The sequence below is a fragment of the Podarcis cretensis genome (assembly GCF_951804945.1).
Source record: "Podarcis cretensis genome assembly, chromosome: 6".
NCBI classification, from domain to species: Eukaryota; Metazoa; Chordata; class Lepidosauria; order Squamata; family Lacertidae; genus Podarcis; species Podarcis cretensis.
The window spans coordinates 48719070-48739527 of NC_137175.1; the positions used below are offsets into that span (position 1 = coordinate 48719070).

Below are 20458 nucleotides of genomic sequence, written 5' to 3' on the forward strand. Positions count from 1 at the left end.
AAATCCTGTGAACTGGAATGGAAAACACCCTGGTGGTATTTGATAAATAACACACAGCAGTATTTAGCATTTGACAGCTGACAGTTTTCTGAGATTTCATAAGAGAACCTTATGAAAATAAGGAGATGTCAAGTCCGATGCATTTGAACTATAAGGTACAAATTCCATTTGCAAAATATGAAATTGGCATTCTGTGTTTCTCATTTATAATTTCGGAGAAAATGGCAATTTGGGGGAGTATTAATACTTGTGAGTGTTTGTTTCGGCTCTATCCATCATCTTCAAAACTGGGGTAAGCTTGTTGAGCGGAGAGTCTGTTTATTACCTAGCTATACTAGAGCAGCAGGTCAGGATGGAGTTAATGTGTCAGGAAGTTGCAGCACACTGTATAGCCCTTGTTGGTCAGACTGCATCTCTCCTAAGGCGATCAGGGCTGAAATCTTACACTGGAGAGGCTGAGCACAGCTCTGCTGAAGCTCTCAGAATAGCTCCCCTAATCTCCAGATGGAGCCACTTCAGCAGAAATGCTTCATCATATAAAGTACACTCTCACCATCACTGAAGAGTCTAAAACAGAGAGGTTTGAAAAGAATATAGGGAAAGGTTCTAGTCTTCCTTGGGAAGAGAGTCTAGCAAGCAGATTTCCTTTTCAGTTGGGACACATGGCTAATAAGTCTGTTTTCTGCTAGGCAAATATAAACAGAGGCTGCTTTCACATGAGGATTTTCAGTGCTGCTGAGGAACAGCATTTCTACAACTGACTGTACATTCCATTAGAATGCCATTTATTGTATTGTATTGTATCATGTAGTATTTATTTATAGAATTTATACCCCACCTTGTTCTCCAAGGAGATCAAGGTGGTGTGCATGGTCCTCTCCCTCCTCATTAAATTCCCACAACAACCCTGTGAGGTAGGTTTGGCTAAGAGGCAGTGAGTGGCCCAAGTTTCATGACCAAGTGGGGATTTTAACCCTGGTCTCCCAGGCCCTAGTCCAACACTCTAACCTGGTAAATGGTGGAGACAGGGAGAAACGTTTGGTTTCAAGACTTATTCAATCTTATATAAATAGATAAGAGGCTCTGTAGATGATTTATGAAAAGCATGGGAAACAGACTGAAGCATACAAACTGAAGAATAGTTCTAGGCAGGTATGGGGAAGCTTGCCTGGCATCTTCACTACAATCTTGAGGTGTCAGGCAAAAACATTCCTCTTCTCCCAGGCTTTGGCTAATAAAGCAATCTATAGCATTTCAAATTCCCATCTACAGTACATCTGTTTTGGTCAGTAGTAGAGAATCTTATTCACTGTCCTATGTACTGAATTACCTGAAATTTCATATGCTTTCATTTGGACATTTCCCCTGCCCCCATTTGTTTTATTTTCATGACTTCAGATATTGTGGATCTAACTCCAGGGTCAGCCCCCCCATCAGACTCTTCCTCCATTTGCATCCTGGGCTACGTATGCACTATGCATTTAAAGCACATGACACCCCCCAAAGAATCCTGGGAACTGTAGCTTACCCCCTCACAGAGCTACAATTCCCAGCACCCTTAACTAAAGTTCCCAGGATTCTTTGGGGGAAAGTCATATGTCTTAAACGTATGGTGTGTATACAGTTTTGCTATGGAGAGATGCAACTGAAAAGCTGTCCTAGGCTGTGAACGGGGGGTGGGGGGGTCGGGGAGACTCTGGCACACAGGCATGCAAAGTTCCATCCTGGATCTATGGTTTCACACATTTTGCACCAGTCCTTGGCAAGGCAGACACAGTGTTGCATAGTTACAATAATCTTCCCATGGCCCTGTTTAAATGAATTACAGTGACAGATGTTCCATTCTACAGATCTCCCAGGAGGCCTGGCTGGCAGTCCGTCAGCCCCTGAAATCCTATTACCTAGTTTGAAGAAATAAAAAAGTTAATCATCTCCTCCGCTTCCCAACTCCCTCTCATCACCTGCTTCACGGAGGCATCGCTAACTTCCCTCTCGGTTGTCCAAGAAGCCCATGCTGAAGTTATATGCCGCTGCACAGTGTACATAAATCAAGGATTTAATTTCAAACTGTGGGGGGAGATAGTCAGAACGAAGTGCTAGAGCTGCCTTGCAAGGACAGGGCAATGGGAAAGGCAAAGGGGAGCACCCACAGGCCGGCTGCATTGAAGTCTTCCATTTGATTTTCACAGCAAACAGCTTCTTGTACAGATTTCTTTGATCAAGGCAGCACCGGGGAAGGAAAGAGGAAGGAGCCGTCTTTCCACAGGTCTGCAAGAGAAGTGGCTTTGAATCCCAGGTCTGCATTCCTGCTCTCTCCTGGACCAAGGACCTCTGAAATAAATTAGGGAGACTGGCTGCTAGCAATGCCCCTTCAGTCAGACATCCTCCGTGAGGTGTGGACATCAGATGGGTAAGTACAAGGACCCTCCACCCTTAGGTGTGGGTAGATAGTCACTAGGGAAGACTCCTGGAAACCTGTTACAGATAGGTAGCCGTGTTGGTCTGCCATAGTCAAAACAAAATAAAAAAATTCCTTCCAGTAGCACCTTAAAGACCAACTAAGTTAGTTCTTGGTATGAGCTTTCATGCACACGAAAGCTCATACCAAGAACTAACTTAGTTGGTCTTTAAGGTACTACTGGAAGGAATTTTTTTATCCTGGAAACCTGAGCAGGAAGTGAGAAGGGGCCCTATTTTATCAGGTCCTTCAGTGCAGGCTCCAGGGTCTTTATTTTTTGTGGGGGGGGGAGGCTTAAGTAAGATGCTCCCACTCATCCCTGCTCTCAAGTGGGCTCACCACCTCCTCCTCCTCAGCACCGTCACTGCCATGCATTTGCTTGGCCTCTTCCACTGGGCTCCATCCACACAATTCCCTAGAGGGCAAGTGCAAGGCTTGTGGAGGATACTGCTCAGTCACTGCTTGCATGGTCAGAGGTCATGGGAGAACAGGCAAGGGCAGCAAGAAGAAAAAGGAAGAGCAGGGTTGGGAGGTTTCAGGGATCAGCCGTGAGTCCCTTTCAGGGCCATGAACCTCAGCAGGCGCCCAGTGAATGTCCCACGGTCCTTCTGACCTCACCATGGTAGGCATGGTGGGGAAGCTCTTAGTGCGGGGTGATATATTCTGTTCTAGGGCAGACAAAGAAGATCATAATTTAAAAAAATAATAATAATCTGCTGGAGGGGAGGAAGAACACACATATTTTCTGTATGCTGGAAACCTTCACTGGGAACACAATCAGCTTTCTGGCACATTGGGACCAAGTGGGTTAGATGTCCTATGGTAGTCACATGGAAATGTTGCATCAATCTCTGGCCTGAATATAAATCTAATGAACAAAAACTGCTTTAAGCTTTTGTGTTTGAAAACATTCTTAGCTCTTAGGCTTGAATTGTAATGAGATTTTAGAAATACGATATTATTATCCTTGCCGAAGAAGAGTTAGGCAAATTAAGAAAAATGAAATGTGGATCTAATTAATTGAGTCATTTGTTTTGATCTTAGGTTATACAAAGCAATGAGCTCTGTAAAGGAAAAATTTAGCATTGTACATTACAGTTTATTGAATTTTACATTAAATTATGTTGTGGAATATGTTGTACTTTAAAGAGGCGTAATCTGAATCCTGGAATACTGTTCATTAGGGGAGGGGGTTGATTTATACTTTAATCAGTATTTCTTCCATCATACAGTTTGGTATGAAATATATATGCATCACCAGTGTTCCCCTCCTGCAGCTTAAATTCCATTTAATTTATAGGTATTAAGGGAATATAGCAGAACCAAAACAAAAACGAAAGTTCATCCCAGTGTTCTGTTCTTTGAATTGCAAGGCCCTGCCCCTTTGGCTCTCATTGGATCCAGTTAATGTTATTATTTTATTAATTTATTAATCCCCTTTCATGTGAGTCTCATGGCAATTTATAAATGCACCATAAAAACAATTAAAAGTACTATTCAAAACAGTGCAGAAATATAGCTAACAATAGGCTCTGGCAACCAAAATCCAACTAAAAGATAGGCTACTGCTTATAAGTTATTTGGGACAGTTGGAGATTTGTCTCTAATTTTTAGGAGTTACATGCATCTATCAAATATCAAATAACTCAAAGAGCCATTCAGAATAATATTGCATTTATTGGTACTTCCCAGCTGTCTTTGTTACATGTCCATTAAATACCAAGGCTATTGCTTGGAGAAATATCTAACCTACCTTTAGGCCATAGCAATACTCAGAGGACATTTACTAAGCTGAGTCATGAAACAATGTAATGTAGGGTTTTGGATGGGTTTTTACAGAAAAACTGCCCCCACCCCTGCACCAGAAAGTGCCGAATTTGTGGTGTGCAATATAATGAAAACTAACCACATTCTATGCTGTCCTGACATCTTCACAAAACTCCAAGAAATTGTCTTGAAATGATTCTATATTAAATTTAATGTTGGGGTACATGACAAAATATTACTTTTTTATTGAATAGTGCAGATATGTAAATAGCTAAAAAGCTGACTGGGCAACGGTCAGCACCAAAAAATTGGGTATATTGTGAAGGGGGTAACTTTTAAATACGCAGTGGTGGTAAGAGAGTGAGGAAGACCCTGGTGGGGGTCTCATCTCAACCATGAACCCATCTAGTCACTCAGGCAAGACACAAGTTCTCAGCCTGAACCTCCCCCTCCCATCTGCTAATCTACCTAGAGCAAACATGGGGAACCTGTGACCCTCCAGAAGTTTAGCAGTATTTATCAGTAAATCCCACTACAACTCCCATCATCCACATGCTTGCTGGTGCAGATGGATGTTCACCAACATCCAGAGGGCCACAGGTTCCCCATCCCAGACCTACAGGGCTGATGTAAGGATTTGGACAAGTCAATGGATGTGAAGCTCTTTAGAGCATGATATAAATGCTAAGTATTATTGGTGTGATGGGTTTCGACCCCATCCTAGAAATCTCTATTTTTACTGGCATTTGTTGTGATTCACAGGGATGCCCACCAACAAGAAGGTGTGGTGGCCCAAGCAAGGGGAGGTCAGAGGTTTACGGTTTCAAAGGCGCCAGCACCTTGGAGGGAGTCCAAGGTGTGGGTTCAGGACCATGGAGAGTACTCATGCAGCTGAAGCCAAAGATCCAAGTTGCCTTAGCAAAGTCCTGGTTTTATAATGAGGCTAGGTCATCATTAACAGGATGCCCCATCCACTGAGGGCTGCCTTCCAGCTAGTTATAGGGCAACTGCCTTCGGCTCCAGCTATTGGCTTGTTTGGGGTAATGAGGTTTCTATGGTGGGCATCTCTCTTCAGAGCTCTCTTGACATCCCAAGGAGTCAGACCACTAGCCATCATAGTCCAGTGACAGAAGTGGCTCCTCCAGGAAGCCCCACATTGGACAGCCTAGGAACTAGAACTATCTCCTATTCAGAGCTGCAATTACACTGTCTTTGAGGAATTGTGTTAGAAAGCCATCATATCAGTCATGTGGAAAATACAAAAAAAACTTGTGGGCATGAGTAGCACTGATTCCACAATAAAATCCCTTCTGGAAGCACCCTAGATAAGCTATAATTCCACCTGCTGACACGAGAAAGGATCACACATAGTTTCTGGGCACCATGGCTGTGCTCAGGCTCATTTAATTATTGGAGGATATCATGACATGGCTAGCAATTCCTCCATAAATATGTTCAGGTAATAACCTAAAGTAAGTCTGCCTAATGCCTTATATTTGCTTTCCCTGTCTTCCTCTCCATCTTCCCTCAGTGCAAGTGAGGAACCTGGGAGCCCTCAGCAGCAGAGACTTAATAAGCAGGTAGGAAAATTTGTCCCAACCACCCTTATTACCTGGTTTCTTTTCTAGGCTGCAATGTGTCTGTCTAAGCTCTGGCTTCTCTTTGGGGCTCCTATTACAGCAGCGGCTAATGTTAGTTGTTTGAGCCGGTGTGCGAGATCCTGTCCATGTCTAGCAATGAACTGAAGTGATGCTTCATTTCTTCTGAGCAACTGATGATTTTGAAAAATAATAACTGAGAAAGGTGGTTGCTACATAATACACCCTTGTGCAAATAAATTGAAACAAACAATGAATTTAGTATTTTATTGTACAAAACTCACATAAATGTACATTAGTAATGGATATGACCTCTGATATTTTTAAGCAGCAGTTGAACATGGTTTGGCATGGAGTCTGCTAGTTTCGAACAGTCCCTGTTGATTTTTGGATCCCTGTGCCACACTTGAATCAGCGCCTGAATGAGCTTCTCCATAGTTGTACAGTCTACAGCAAGGAGGTGACTTTTGCATATAGCCCACAAATTCTCAATGGGATTTACGTCCAGGGAATTCCCTGGCCAATCAAGTACCTGTATTTGCTGCTCTGTCATAAATTTCTTCACCACTTTTGATGTGTGACAGGGGGCTAGGTCCTGCTGCAATATCCCAGTATCGTCAGGGATATCTTTTCCAGCTCTGGAATAACTCTCTTTAGTAGAACCTCAATATATTGTGGAGAGCGCATCATTTCTTCTATTGGCTGCAGGCTTCGGACACCATAATGATCAACTGACTTTTCGTGTTCACTTTGAGTACAGTATTACGAGTAAGATAGAAAATATGCATTGTTTCAATTAATTTGCGCAAGGGTGTAGCAAAGGTGAAGTCCCTGGACGTAATTATTACCATGAAGCTGGACAAAGGTGCAGGAAATTTCTGCAGCTCATGCTTCAAGAGGGTACATGGTGCAAGAAATTCCTCAAAGCATATCTCAGTGAAGACTGGTTTATCTCAAAAACATCATTTTGAATGTGCTTGAAGAATGTGGGTCCAGTGGGGTTACAGTAACCAAGCCCAAACCTTTGTTTCTTACATTTTGTACTGCACACTTCCTCCGAAAGAGCTTGGGGCAACAGATACACAGGAGGTTGTCCTATTTTATCTTTACAACAGCCCTGTGAGCCTTATGCTGAGGGATAGGGACTAGCTCAAGGACATTTGGTAATCTTAATGGCTAAAGTGGACATTTGAACCCACCTCTCTCCAGTACAGATTTCTATTCATTACCCCACAGTGACTCCACTGTAGAATCATCTAGTCCAGGTCAGATCTTGGACCATGTCCTGTTTCCTCCTTGCTTAGGCATAGGGTTGGATGAGCCAGTCTGAGCCAATGAAATAATTTGTTTACCAATAGTGTGGCACAAGAAGACCATAGGTGTCTCCAGGCGCTGGGTTGCAGTTTTGCATTAGCACCTATTTCAAAATGCTTCTTGCGCAAGATACATGACTTCCCGTTTGATCAATCATATATATAGCCCTCGATAAATGGGATTAGATGCAGGGCACCTAATCTGATCCATCTGCTTCTTCCTCTGCACCGTAGCTCTGAGTGACCTCAATCTCAGAAGAACAGAGTTGTTGTTACAGGCTATTTATGAGCACCTTTTGGCTCGCGATACTCGTTCTATACTGCCAGTGTTTCATAGGTAAACACAGCCATATTTGTCATGGTCTTCTTACTCTCTGTGTGAGACGGTATACTGGTGAGCTGACCACTGATGCCTCAAATGCAATATATTGTTCAGGACACCCACATTTAGGCATATGCATGTATATGCATCTGACTGTGCAGATTAGTTGAGGTCTAGTGTCGTTTTAATCCTTCCCCCTAATTCTGATGTGCCGGCAGTGAGTGCCATTGTTTATGTAGCTAGAATGTGACCACTCATACTAAAAAAGGAAGGTATCAACAGGCTTGGAAGTGGGGGAATCAAGGTTTGCAGAAGGACTGTTATATATATATCCAGTGGGGGGAAGTGATACACAAAACAGCCCAATGAGGACTGAGCATGCTCAGTGGCCATGGAATACTGGCTGATTCCTGGACCAGGAAGCAGAATTCTGAGTGGGAAAGGAACATTCTCAACAAAAGCACTCCACATATTGTGTGTCTGCAGCTTATGCCCTTTCTGGAAGCCAATATGAAAGTTTAAAGCTGCTGAGGCTCTAAGATGATTCTTTTAAATAAGAGGCAGCTGAAAATACTGAGACACACAAGCCTTTAGTTGACATAAGGAAAGAAGGTGGGACATATCACTCTCCACTCATGTCCAACTTGTGCCCTCCTTTTATTACACAACAAGCGGGAGCTGCAACAAAATGTTGCAACGTGGAGTGTTCCCGTCAAGGACATTACACACACACAGAGAGAGAGAGAGAGAGAGACAGAGAGAGAGAGAGAGAGGTGTGTCCATTCCTTACAAAAGGTCTTCTAGTATCAGTCTTTGTCTCTTTGTCTAATGGTCAGTGTTCTGTACAATGCAAATCCCTATAGGGCTTTAGTTACCTAAGCACTTCCATAAGCAGATGAGGTGGCCAGTTCAGGCAGAGTTAAACATCTTCCAGCATTTAAAGGAAATGTGAAAATGCTCCCAAGGTAGACTGAAGGAATGGATCACTATACACAAGCTCTCATTAAGCCCCTTAGAAAGAAAATAATGCACAGTGCAATCCCTCCCTTGTGGGTTTAAAACATTTATTTTCTTTGAACTTACATATACTAGCTATTTCCAGCTACAGTCCAATTTTTAAAAATTAATGAATAAAATAAAAATGAGTAAATATGCTTCCCCTCAGCCTGCTGGGACAGGATTGGTCCTAGAATATTGTATTTGGAAGGAAGTCACTCTCCCCGTTAATGCAATACAGAGAGGAAAATTATGACCCTTCAGATGTTGAGTAAGAAGCTCATATTGTAACAATGCTGAGATAAATTATATCTACATATTCCAAGATTTCTCCATATTGGAGTGCAATATTTTCTCAGTAGCAGTATTCCTTTTTTAACCTGACCAAGTTAATAAACATCTTCTTATTTGTTTCCCTCTTTGCCATCAATTGGGGACCTGGTTGGTAAGTTGTGTTATTCTTGTTATTATTACTGTTGTTATTTTTATTGGGGTGCTTTGAATATAACCTTCTATCGTATGTCAGTCTTCTGCTATATATTTTGTTTGCTCTGCATTCGGGCACCTCTTAAGATAACTCAACAAAATTTGGCATCATGGTACCTGAGAGCACATTTTTATCTACGTTTGGATACAATTAGATTCCATTTTGAATCAAGATGGTGAGCTAAATCTTTCAAAACTGCACTCATTTTTTTATTATTATTATTAGGATTCCCAAGCAGTGCTGGGTACAAGGCTGTAGTACTTAATAAACTGTTTTTTTAAAAAAAAAACATAATGAGATTAGTGTTGTATGAACTCTGCTTTTCAAGTTTAAGAAGGCATATTTTATTGCAATTTAAGCTTTTCTCTGCACAAGAAGGTGGTCAAGGTTTTATCCACCACCACTGCAAAATAGAAGTCTTCAGTAGATTATTTTTGTGTAGGTGAGGAGACACTACAGATGTTACCTCTGTGGGGAACATTCCGGCACAGCTTCTGCCTTAAATTAGTAACATGGTTCTGCTCTTGCTATGTTGTTTATATGTGAGAAGCTGAGGTAAATGTTCTCATGTTCTCTCTCTCCCTTCAACTTCACATTCTGTCAACTGGAAGTACTGTTACCGAAAATTGGATGTCAAATGTTAACCATGAATCTTGGCTATTGAATATTCAGTGGATATTTTACTTCAGAAGTCACAGTAGAGTATTTAGGCTGCAATCCTATGCTCACTTCCTTTGGGAGCAAGCCCTGTTGGATTGAATAACTTCTAAGTAAACAAGTATACTAATGTGATGTTAGTGAAGTAACTTCCCTCAAAACTCTAATAACCATTACCTCAGAGAGGTGATATGTTGGTTTATTATTGTTTTTGAAGTGGTGATGTCCCCGTAAAAAGCCTAACACAGAAGGACTGGGCATTAGCACAGCAAGGTGTCTAAGAATGCAGCCACACCAGTTACTAATGGTGGTATTAACAAAAAAAAAAAATCATTCATGAAGATTAGCCACCATATCTTTTTGAGTCAAATAGTTCTTCAGCATTTCCAGTGAGCCATTTCTACTTTTCTGCGCCACTTACAAATCAGTACCTTACTTCCTTCTACAAAAACATTGTCGTGGTGCTGCCATTTCAGTATTTCAGGAAACTAGTAGCTGGTTCATATGGTTCTTTGTGTCTCTTCAACTGGCAATAACATGTCATGGGTTGACTAGGTTCAGAGGTCTCCTCATACTGCATTCAGACACACTGGCACAACAACTGCACTCCTCCCAGCTGTCTGGATATCATGACTTAAGTACACATCAGTGGGTTGCTGTTTTTAGTTGCAATTTTGTTAAAACTCCCAATAACCATTACCTCAGAGAGGTGTTGTATGTACTGGCAGCTGGATAGAGGACACCACACCAACAACTGGAGCATATGGCAATATTGACTTTAACCTTGCAGTTTTCTGGGAAATCCCCACACACTATTTCAGCATACGCATTTGCATTTTCTGCAACATATTTAGAGAGCAATACACATTCATCACCCTATGGCAAAAATTCCAGATGACTCAACAGAGCTGAGTAGCACCTTTCCTTATTCGCTTTTTTACCACTACATAAACCAGACGGTTTAGTTTCTCCATAGGTATCAGTGAGCCACCTAGTGGTGCTAATTGTGATGCAGCCTAAAATAATTGAGATGGGTGTATTTGACGCTGCCCTATTCATCATTGTTCAGTTGCTGTGTGGTTTCGTAACATTTTTGTTGGTTGCTTGGTTGTGAAATTGAAAACGTGCCCAGTAGTATTGGGGTGACAGGAGCAAATTTGTTAACTACAATTATTTAAAAAAATCATTGACTTGAGATAAATGCAAAACAAAGTATTGTTTTCGTTTTTAAAGTCCCCCCCTTTCTCTTCAGTTTAAATTATTATTATTATTATTATTATTATTATTATTATTATTATTATTTATTGAATTTATATACCCAGGGGTCTCAGGGCAGTTCACAGAATAAAATCAAAATATAAAATCACAAAATACTAATAAATACTAATAAAAATAAAAACAGCAACCCAATACCCCCCCCCAAAAAAAAACATTTTAAAAGGGCATAGGATGTAAATCGGATCAACCAGAGGCCTGGTTAAAAAGAACGTTTTTGCCTGGCGCCTAAATGTGTATAATGAAGGCACCAGGCAAACTTCCCTGGGGAAGCCACTTCTAGCCTTGATGGTTTTAAGACACCTCACCATGATAATGTGCTTATGGTTTATTCCCTATTTAAAGCAAACAAAAAACAACAAAAAACACCCATAAAAAAGACCCTAAATCTCTTTTCGTTTTTACCAACCTTATCATTCTAAAGGCATGATTCATGAGTTTTAAGCATGTGGGATTGGAAGGAGCGGACTGGTTTTGCATACTGGCCGCATGGGGCTTGTCTGTTTATTCTAACACACACCCAGTTACTATCCTGGTGCCTACAAGGCCCTCCTCAACTAAGGGCTGTGTGTCTCATCTACTCCTCCCTGCATTGTTCAGTTCTGAGTGGGCCTGAGTTACTACAACTTTTTGCGCTTTGCAAATATGAGAGTGCTTTGTTTACTTCACGGTTTTGATTCAGGGCCAACTCAACTCACTTGCTTTTGTAAGCATGTTGCATATGCACACATATTGTGTGGTTGGTTCATGTTCTCACCAGCAGATGCCAAGCTGGAGAAGGGGAAAAAATCCGCACCCAATATAAATTAACCAGCTTAACCATTTTGCTTATTTTCCCTTTCCATTAGCATTTTCACCTTGGGATTATTTTAATAGCAAAGGCTCAAAATGTAAATTGAGTGGCAAGAAAGACATTAAGTTCAGGAATATGTTAAGGTAGTCACTTATTCCTGAATGGGTGCGGGGGGAGAGGAACAAGATTTGCATTAAAATAGCACGTGCTTATTCGTATATACAGATTCAATTTTAGAAATAATTACTGTAATTTAACTAGAAATGCAGTACATCTCACTACAGTGGGGAAAGACCTGGTAATCTGTGCCCTTTGTTGGCCTACTCTATTGATGGGCAACTTCAGAGCCCCTGCTCTCTCTTATTGTGGGCCTTTTATTTTTTTAAAAAATGTTGGACTTGGCCCAGATGGCTCATCAAATGAAAAAGGTGGACAGTCCCTTAGGAAGGATACTTACTTAGGAAGGTGAAGGAATAGTAGTCCTGGAGATGTGCATGGCCACGGGGAGTCATGCTCAGCCTTCTTTTGGCTTATAAATCAGTGCTGCTCATATGAATCACCTGAATGTGAGAGTGTTTCCAACAGTGCCCCATCCCCACACTTTGTCATCCGTTTACTTTGCTGCACAATTTTCTTTCCATTGTAGCCTAATATCAGGGCAGAGAAGAGCGGTGGGAATAGTAATGCTCTTGGTCCCTCTTTGCTCCCAACATACACAGCCCTCATCCTTTTTATTGGACTGTGGTGGTTGGTGCCCATTCACTCTGTTTTGGATTAGTGGTTCAATCAGGGCAGGACTTTGAGGCTGATGTCCAGGGTCCCCAAATGCAGCAGGGCTAGCTTACCACATTTGGAAGGAAGGGCATGCTACTGTCATCTAAAGATGGAGCCTGCACATAAGTCTAAAATTACTGAACTATGCCACTCTCTCCTGAGTTTACAGGACCTTGGAATTCTTCTCTGTTGCAGAGCTTAGGGCAACAAGATGGTAAAGATTTCAACACACCTGTCAGGTGAACATAAGAACATGAGCAGAGCCAGTTGGATGAGGCCAATGGCCCATCTAGTCCAACACCTTGTTCTCATGGTAACCATCAGGGCTTGCTTCCTTCTCTCAAAACTGGGACCCCTTCCTAACAAGAACGGGGCACAAGTTTATCAAAACAAGATACAGTGAACTGTTTATGGGCTTGCTGTGTAGGCTTCGGACTACCATTTCCCCAAAAGCCCAAAGCCTCCCAACCTACTATCAGAGAACAAGCCAGCACGTCACCAGGCTACTCTCAGCAGTTGTCTGGAAGAGGGTCATTTGGGGGGTCATTTCAGGAAAGAGATGTTCCATTAGTTTTCACAACCCATGTCCCCTCATGCAGCCTCACCTGCTGGAGCAGAAGCCAAAGAAGAAACGGCAGGAGGCTACTTCACTGGAGGCCAAGCCAAAAAAGACCAGAGTGAAAAAGCAGGAGGAATCAAGCCCTGCAGAAGAGCCAAGTGCCCCCCGACCACGTAAGGGACACAACCAATGTTCCAGGAATTGTGGTATATTAGCACAGGAAGCTGCCATATGGTGATCCAGGCCATTTGTCCCCGTATCTCCAAGGCCTCCCCCAAAGAGTGTTTCCCAACCATGCTACCAGTTATGAAACCCTATGCATGCAAAGCCTGTGATCTAATACTGAGCAATGGGCTCTTCCCTTTTCAGGTACCTCCCCACAGGATAATATCCTACACCCCGCAGCCAAACCAGAAGTATGGCAGTGTCATCTCAAGCACTGATCCACAAACAAGTTTCATGCTGGCCCTACTGCTGTCTCCATCAGCCAGCAGGCACACAGGGGCTGGCTGAGGTGGCAGCAGTTTGCATGGCTGGGTTGCAAAAGGTGATTTAGGCTGCAGCCCTAATTCTAGCCACTGCCCAGAGGGGCTTATGATGTTGCCACATCTACAACCTTGCCATTCATAGTGGCTGGGGCAGAAGCTAATGCTTTTCCCTCTGTGTGTTTGTTTTTTCACTATTTGCTGCTGAGGAGGCCAGAAGTAAACCCCACTGGAAAATAAAGGAGCTGGGGAGGAAAGACTGGATTGGGATGAGCTTAGTTTCCTCCTCCCACTCGCTCCTACAGTACTTTAAATACCCATTTCATAGGAATTTGGCATGAGCCCACTTATGCCATGCTCCTGGAGCACCTTTCCTCCTTACTTTCTAGGCATGGTCCACATTTTAAAACTCCATGTACAAACACCACTTTTTTCCCTGCTCTGGAGCTTTCCCTACGAAAACCCACTCTTTAAAACTGAATCGGAGCAAAATCTGTGGAAAGCCCGAATAGCTGTTTGCTCTGGTTCAGCCAGTTTTCGCAGAGAAAGCTCCCAAAGAAAAGAAAGGGTGCTCAGACACAGAGCTTTAAAGTGCAAACCTGTGCCTGGAAAGAGCAGGGATAAGCCTGCTTATTTTGCTCTGGTCAGACCTCACCTGGAGTACTGTGTCCAGTTCTGGGCACCACAGTTCAAGAAGGACACTGACAAACTGGAACGTGTCCAGAGGAGGGCAACCAAAATGGTCAAAGGCCTGGAAACGATGCCTTATGAGGAACGGCTAAGGGAGCTGGGCATGTTTAGCCTGGAGAAGAGGAGGTTAAGGGGGGATATGATAGCCATGTTCAAATATATAAAAGGATGTCACATAGAGGAGGGAGAAAGGTTGTTTTCTGCTGCTCCAGAGAAGCGGACATGGAGCAATGGCTCCAAACTAAAGAAAGAAGTTTCCACCTAAACATTAGGAAGAACTTCCTGACAGTAAGAGCTGTTCGACAGTGGAATTTGCTGCCAAGGAGTGTGGTGGAGTCTCCTTCTTTGGAGGTCTTTAAGCAGAGGCTTGACAACCATATGTCAGGAGTGCTCTGATGGTGTTTCCTGCTTGGCAGGGGGTTGGACTCGATGGCCCTTGTGGTCTCTTCCAACTCTATGATTCTATGATTCTATGATTCTATGATTCTAAGCCCTCAGTTTGGCCCTTACCCTGATGTTGCAGCCATAGTGCGGTCGCAGTGTCCTAATCTGCTTCATCCAGGAGAGGGCAGAAACACCACAGGCAGGCAGCTCAGCCAGAAGGACATTGCACACAGCCCCTCACACCACTGGCTCCTGTGAAATCATCCTTTTACCACATGTAGCCAAAGCTTCCTGGTATTCCTTCTCCTCAAATGAGAGCACAGGGCAAACTCTGTTCTCACACAGGTAAGGTGTTTGCCACTCTCCCAACGGCCCAGCTGTGAGAGCGCTTGTTCCCAAAACCCCAGTTCTGTGAGTTACTTGGGGCTCCTCCAGATGACCTGTTTATTGCATCAATCATCCTGATTTGCTTGCACAAAGCTTACATGGAGGTTCGATTACAACTGCTCTTTAATGAGCATTGATTGGCATTCATCCTGATATGCTTGAAGCATGTTTTTCTGTCTTCTTTGATAGTTGTTCATTCATTCTGTCACTTTCCAAACTACAACAGGTCTGATGCTGTTTAAAAGTGGGTTTGTTGTGCTAGGGAGACAGGGCACTTTAAATCCAGTTCCCCAGTATGTGTGTGAATGCCTCCTGCAGAATACTGACAGTCTTGGAGGCACCCTTGCACTTTATAAAATGTGCAGCCTCACGAATCCTAAGACTGGCTTTCAGACAGGCCATTTTCACATCACTGCACCCCTCCCCCTCATAGAAACTACCTTGTACCGAACCACACAGGAAACTACCTTGTACCGAACCAGACACTTGGTCCATAAAGCTCAATATTGTCTACACGGATAGGCAGAGGTTCTCTGGGATGTCAGTCAGGGAATCTTTCCTGCAGATGCTGGAAATGAAATCTAGATCCTTCTGCATGTAAAACTGATGCTCTACCACTGAGCTACAGCCATTGTATGCACACCCCTAGTGCTCTTTTCTCATCCATCCTGACTCCGGTGCCTTTTGTCAGAAGACATCTGACTCTGGTGTCTTCTGTCATAAGCTGCTGTCAGAAAAGTGAGAAAGAAAAAGGAAGAGAAGCCAGAAGAAGAAGGTGAGAAGGACCCACCTGCCAAAAGCACCAAAGAGCCCAGGAAGAAGAAGGAAGCTGCCTCTTCTCATCTCATTGTGACCAAGGCATCAAAAAAGAAACAAGGTAAGGTGCTCCCCATTCTGTGCTCCAGCCAGTGTTTTGAGCAGCAGCAGCAGCAGAGGATGCTCCATTTCCCTGCCTCTGATTTCCAGCTCTTGAATGTTTTTCTTCAAGAGATTTGAGGGGTGAATATGTAGAGGGCAGAGGCTGTTATGCTAAAAGTCTCCCAGAGCAGAAATGCACATGTCAAAGTTTCAGTTTTTCAGTGTGGCTGCCCATTTGTCATTAAAAGTGTGCACTTCATTTGCTCATCCATTGTTATGGTAAAAAAAATAATGAATGGGAAATTGTGTGAATGGAAATGAAATGAGCATTCATTCATTCATTCATTCATGGGAGCCCTTTTTCTTAAATTGTTCTGCATCAAAGAAATAGGCTAGGACACTATGTACAGTTCACAGAAAGGTCACAGAGGCATCTGTTCTGAAGCAGAAGAGGCAGAGGTGCACTTATTGATAAAATAAATAGTTAATGAAACATAATTAGTATTAATCCATAAACAACTTGCCAGTCCTCTTTCCACCACCACCACCACCTTCCTCCTTGAAACCTCTTGGAATCTCCACTTCCTCCTTTGGGTTACTATTACAGGGAAGTAGGTTATAACAACAATGATTGTTTATGCAGTGTCAAAGTCCTCAGCTCCAAAACTAAAGGTATACATCAAGGTGCAATGTGACTGGGTTCTGTTCATAATAACATTTGCTGTATCAATTGATGTGGTTGTTTCCTCTCACTTCCCTTCCTTAACTGCTGTGTGTCCAAATTTCAAACTTCTAGAGGACTCTGATGACGATGAAGAAGAAGATGATGATGATGAAGAAGAGGAGGAAGATGATGTAGAAAGCGAAGATCCTCCCAAAAAACCCAAAAGGAAAATCCACAAAGATGTTCCATCTGCTGGCATAAAGGAAAGGAAGCCCAAAAGTAAAGGTCAGTGGCTTTCAGTGGCCATTTTTAAGCCATAGATACTGGTTGAAGAGTTACTTCCTATTCCTTAGGAGCCCCTGGGAACCATAAGTCTGTGAGGAAGACCAGGAATCTGTCTCACAGTAGACATCCAGATGCCTGTGGGAAACCCACAAACAGGATTCAAGCACAAGAGCACTCTCTCCTCCTGTGGTTTCTAGCAACTGGTATTCAGAAGCATCACTGCCTCCAGCTGTGCAGGCAGAGCATAGCCATCATGGCTAGTAGCCATCAATAGCCCTCTCCTCCATGAATGTGTCTACTTTTCTTTTAAAGCCATCAAGCTTGGTGACCATCATTGCCTCCCGTGGGAGAGCGTTACACACACACACACACACACACGGCACATGACTTTTATGTCCTGCAGGAAATATGGTTAAGGAAAGGCATTTGAGGGTGAGCTACAATGGAGACTCATATGTTTTGCAATCACCTCCCCTTTCTCATCCTATAGCCATCCTTTTTCCCCTTCCCTTGCTTTCTGCTCATCACCCATATGTTTAGATTGAAGCCAGGTTCCATCAACCACCTCCTACTGCCCCTGAACTATTTCCATTCCAGCTGGTCATTGCAAGAAATACTATTTATCTTAAAATAATTTGTGCCCAAGTTTGCTTTTTTTCTTCTTCCCTCCTTGTGCCTTTCTCCTTTTGTCTCATGACTTTTAGATTATAACCCTACAGGCAGGGAGTGTCTTGTCTTAATTGATTGATTCAGCCTTTTTTGCTCATAGCAGGCACAAGAGCACTAAATGAATAAAAACTCTTACCTTTCTTCAGCAATGTTTCTCCATTTTTATTGTTTCCATTCTTTGAGTCTCATTGACTTCTGCTGCACTGCATCTTCCAGGCACAGGCCTGCACTTTAAAGCTTTGCGTTCAAGAGGAGCTGTTGTTATTGTTGTCCCAGCGCTTTCTCCGGGGAAACCTGCATTTCACCACTGAATCAGAGCAAGTGTCCATCTATAGAAAACCCAATTGTCATTTGCCCCGATTCAGCGGTAAAACGTGGGTTTTCCTGGGGAAAGCGCCAAGACAACAAATAAACAAACAACATTGCTCAGACATTCAGCTTTGAAGCTCAAACCTTTGCCTAGAAACCTGGCAGAAATTGAAGCCTGGAGGAGCCCCTGCTGTATCCTCCTCTGCCCCATCTGCCCCAATCCATCTCCCTTGACTGTTCTCTCTTCAGCCACTTTCCAGTCGCTGTCTTCTCCAACCTCTTGATGAAACCCTTTATTAATCATTTCCCCCTTGGACAGGAGACAAAGCTGAAGCTGATGTCAAGACAAGAACTGTCAAGACGCTGAAGAAGGAACCAGTGTCTGTCTTCCAAGTCAATGGGGACAAGAAGGAGAAAAAAGTTAAAAAGAAAGGTGAAACCCACCCCCCCCCCCTGCACTGAGATCTGCTTAGTGGTTCCCCCAGCTCCACCCTCTGCAGGATTCCCTTTAGCTGTTGGTGACCGTACATTTAAAGCAGGATTATACCACTTTAGACAGTCATGGGTTCCCTCCAGGAATTTTAGGAGCTGTAGTTTGTTAAGGGTGCTGAGAGTTGTTATTCCTCTCAAATAATTTGGGTCTCCCAGGGCAAAACTGCAAAGTGGTTTGGGGGCAGTGGGGGGGGAGGGAAAGCTTCTGGAGAGGACCTTCCCCTAGCACTTCTCTGCTCTAGATTATATGCTACTGAGGTGGTTTTTCCAGGTTCCCCACCACCACCACCACAAAGGCTAAAGGGCTCTTGTTATAAGGTGTTTGTGTAACATCAAGTTTGAACATTCAAGGTTCCAGAAGAAGGATGATAAAAGTCCCACCCCACCTTCCTTAGGACTACATAACACTTGCATGCCCTGAGGGGGTGGCAGAAGATCCAAAAGACCAGATCAAAGAGTTTGTATCATCAGAGAGAACTCTCTGTTCTGTATTTTGTAGCATTTGCATTTTAAATTGTAAACTACCTTAAGGTGCTTTGGCAAAAATAAATGAAATGAAATGAAAAAGGACGTTTATAAATGGGTCAAGCAAGCATTCTGTGCTATAATCTCCCCCGCCCCCCCCCAAAAAAAGTTAAGTTTACATGGATGCCATGGTGCCATGCAAAGATAAATGAACTAGGGAAGGAACCAAAATGTTTATTTAGAGCTGCGTAGTGAAAACCAAAACAATTCTGGTAGCCTCTTAAAGAAGGCTTAAAGAAGCTTATGCCAACCTGATGCCCTCCAGATTCTCTGGACTACAAATCCCAGGAGCTCCAGCCAGCATGAACATGGTAGCTGGGGTTGATAGGAGAGACTCTTCCACCCCCCATGCGAGTCTAAGTATGTATTTTTGTTCCTAGTTTGAGGCATGAGGAGTCTCCAAAACTTTGAGTGAGGAAGCATCCAAGCTCCATTATTTAGAATGAAGGTGTGGAATTATTCTATTGCCAATGCTTATATTTTGCAAATACGATGTTAAGAAACATTCTTCTGCTAATCAGCAGTTCCTGAGGATTTGGGGGGAGACCCATAGGTAGGCAGGGGTCAGCAAACTTTTTTTGGAGGGGGCTGGTTCCCCAGTCCCCCAGACCTTGTGGCGGGCCACTACTCTCTCCTCCTCCTGTCTCCCCTCGCCCTGCCTACCTATGGTGCTGCCAGCGCAAGAGCAGGCTGGCTTCGGAGAGGTGCTGCGCTGCGCTCTGCTAATTGTGGCTCCTGTGACTGCCCTTGCTTTCGGGCCGCTTGCCCCTCCACCACCGCCAGCCTCTGCCACTTGCAAGGACAGGCACAGGAGCCGTGGTTGGCAGGGCGCAGAGCAGCACCTCTCCGGAGCCAGCCAGCCCTTTTGGAGAGGCGCTGTGCTGTGCTCTGCCAACCACGGCTCCTGTGCCTTCCCTTGTGAGTGGCAGAGGCTGGTGGCAGTTGTGGCGGGACGAGCAGCCCAAAGGGCTGGCTGGCTCCGGAGAGGCACTGCCCAAAATGGTGCTCAGCCAGCTCAGCCCAGGCCCCTTCCTCCTCTATGCAGGGTGGGGAGAAGCCAGGGGGGAGGAGGCACCTCAGTGTGTGAGAGGGAGAGGGGGAAATGGTGCCCCCCAAAAATGGCGGTGCAGAAAAAAAATAACAAAAAGAATTTAATGAACAGAATCCACATGATCGACAGACCGTCCATGGGCCAGATCCTGAGGGCAATTGGGCCAGATCCGGCCTGCATACCATGGTTTGCTGACCCCTGCATTAGGATATAGCAAGATATCATTACCAAAAATAAAATACAGCCTGATTCCTTTCTACAATTTAAAAACCTTGCTCTTCACAACACTAGATCTGAAAGATAGTGAGACAGAAGGTGATTCAGATTCTAGCACCAAGCCAACAAAAACTGAAAAAAAGAAGAACACAGCTTCCATGTTTCAGGCGGGGGCAGAAGGTGCCAAGGAGAAGAAAACTAAAAAGAAAGGTAGGTGCAGCATCAGCCCCTTGCAAACAGTGAGCAGGGTAAGGAGATGGAGCAAGAAGGTGCATTCGGTTAAGACTGAAACACAGTCATTGCAGCTGGTCCAGCAACTTTAGCTAATGCAGAATGCTGCTGCCCCACTGTTGACATGCTCAGATAACAACAACAACAAGAAGAAGAACTGTTACTGCTACTGCTACTGCTACTGTAGCCTGACTTTGGTTGATGCAATTGTGT

The 20458-nt window shown here is 43.7% G+C and overlaps 1 protein-coding gene across 1 annotated transcript in view; it reads left to right on the plus strand.

Annotated features, from left to right (window-relative positions):
- The window catches only part of TULP1 (TUB like protein 1), a 35743-nt gene that overhangs the window by 3533 nt on the left and 11752 nt on the right, over window positions 1–20458 (plus strand). The window contains exons 2-8 of the mRNA XM_079982512.1: window positions 2190–2410; window positions 5757–5805; window positions 13040–13172; window positions 15670–15822; window positions 16600–16752; window positions 18050–18163; window positions 20090–20224. Of these exons, the coding sequence (XP_079838638.1) occupies window positions 2364–2410; window positions 5757–5805; window positions 13040–13172; window positions 15670–15822; window positions 16600–16752; window positions 18050–18163; window positions 20090–20224 (784 nt within the window). The 5' untranslated portion in view covers window positions 2190–2363. The remainder of the gene's footprint in view (window positions 1–2189; window positions 2411–5756; window positions 5806–13039; window positions 13173–15669; window positions 15823–16599; window positions 16753–18049; window positions 18164–20089; window positions 20225–20458) is intronic.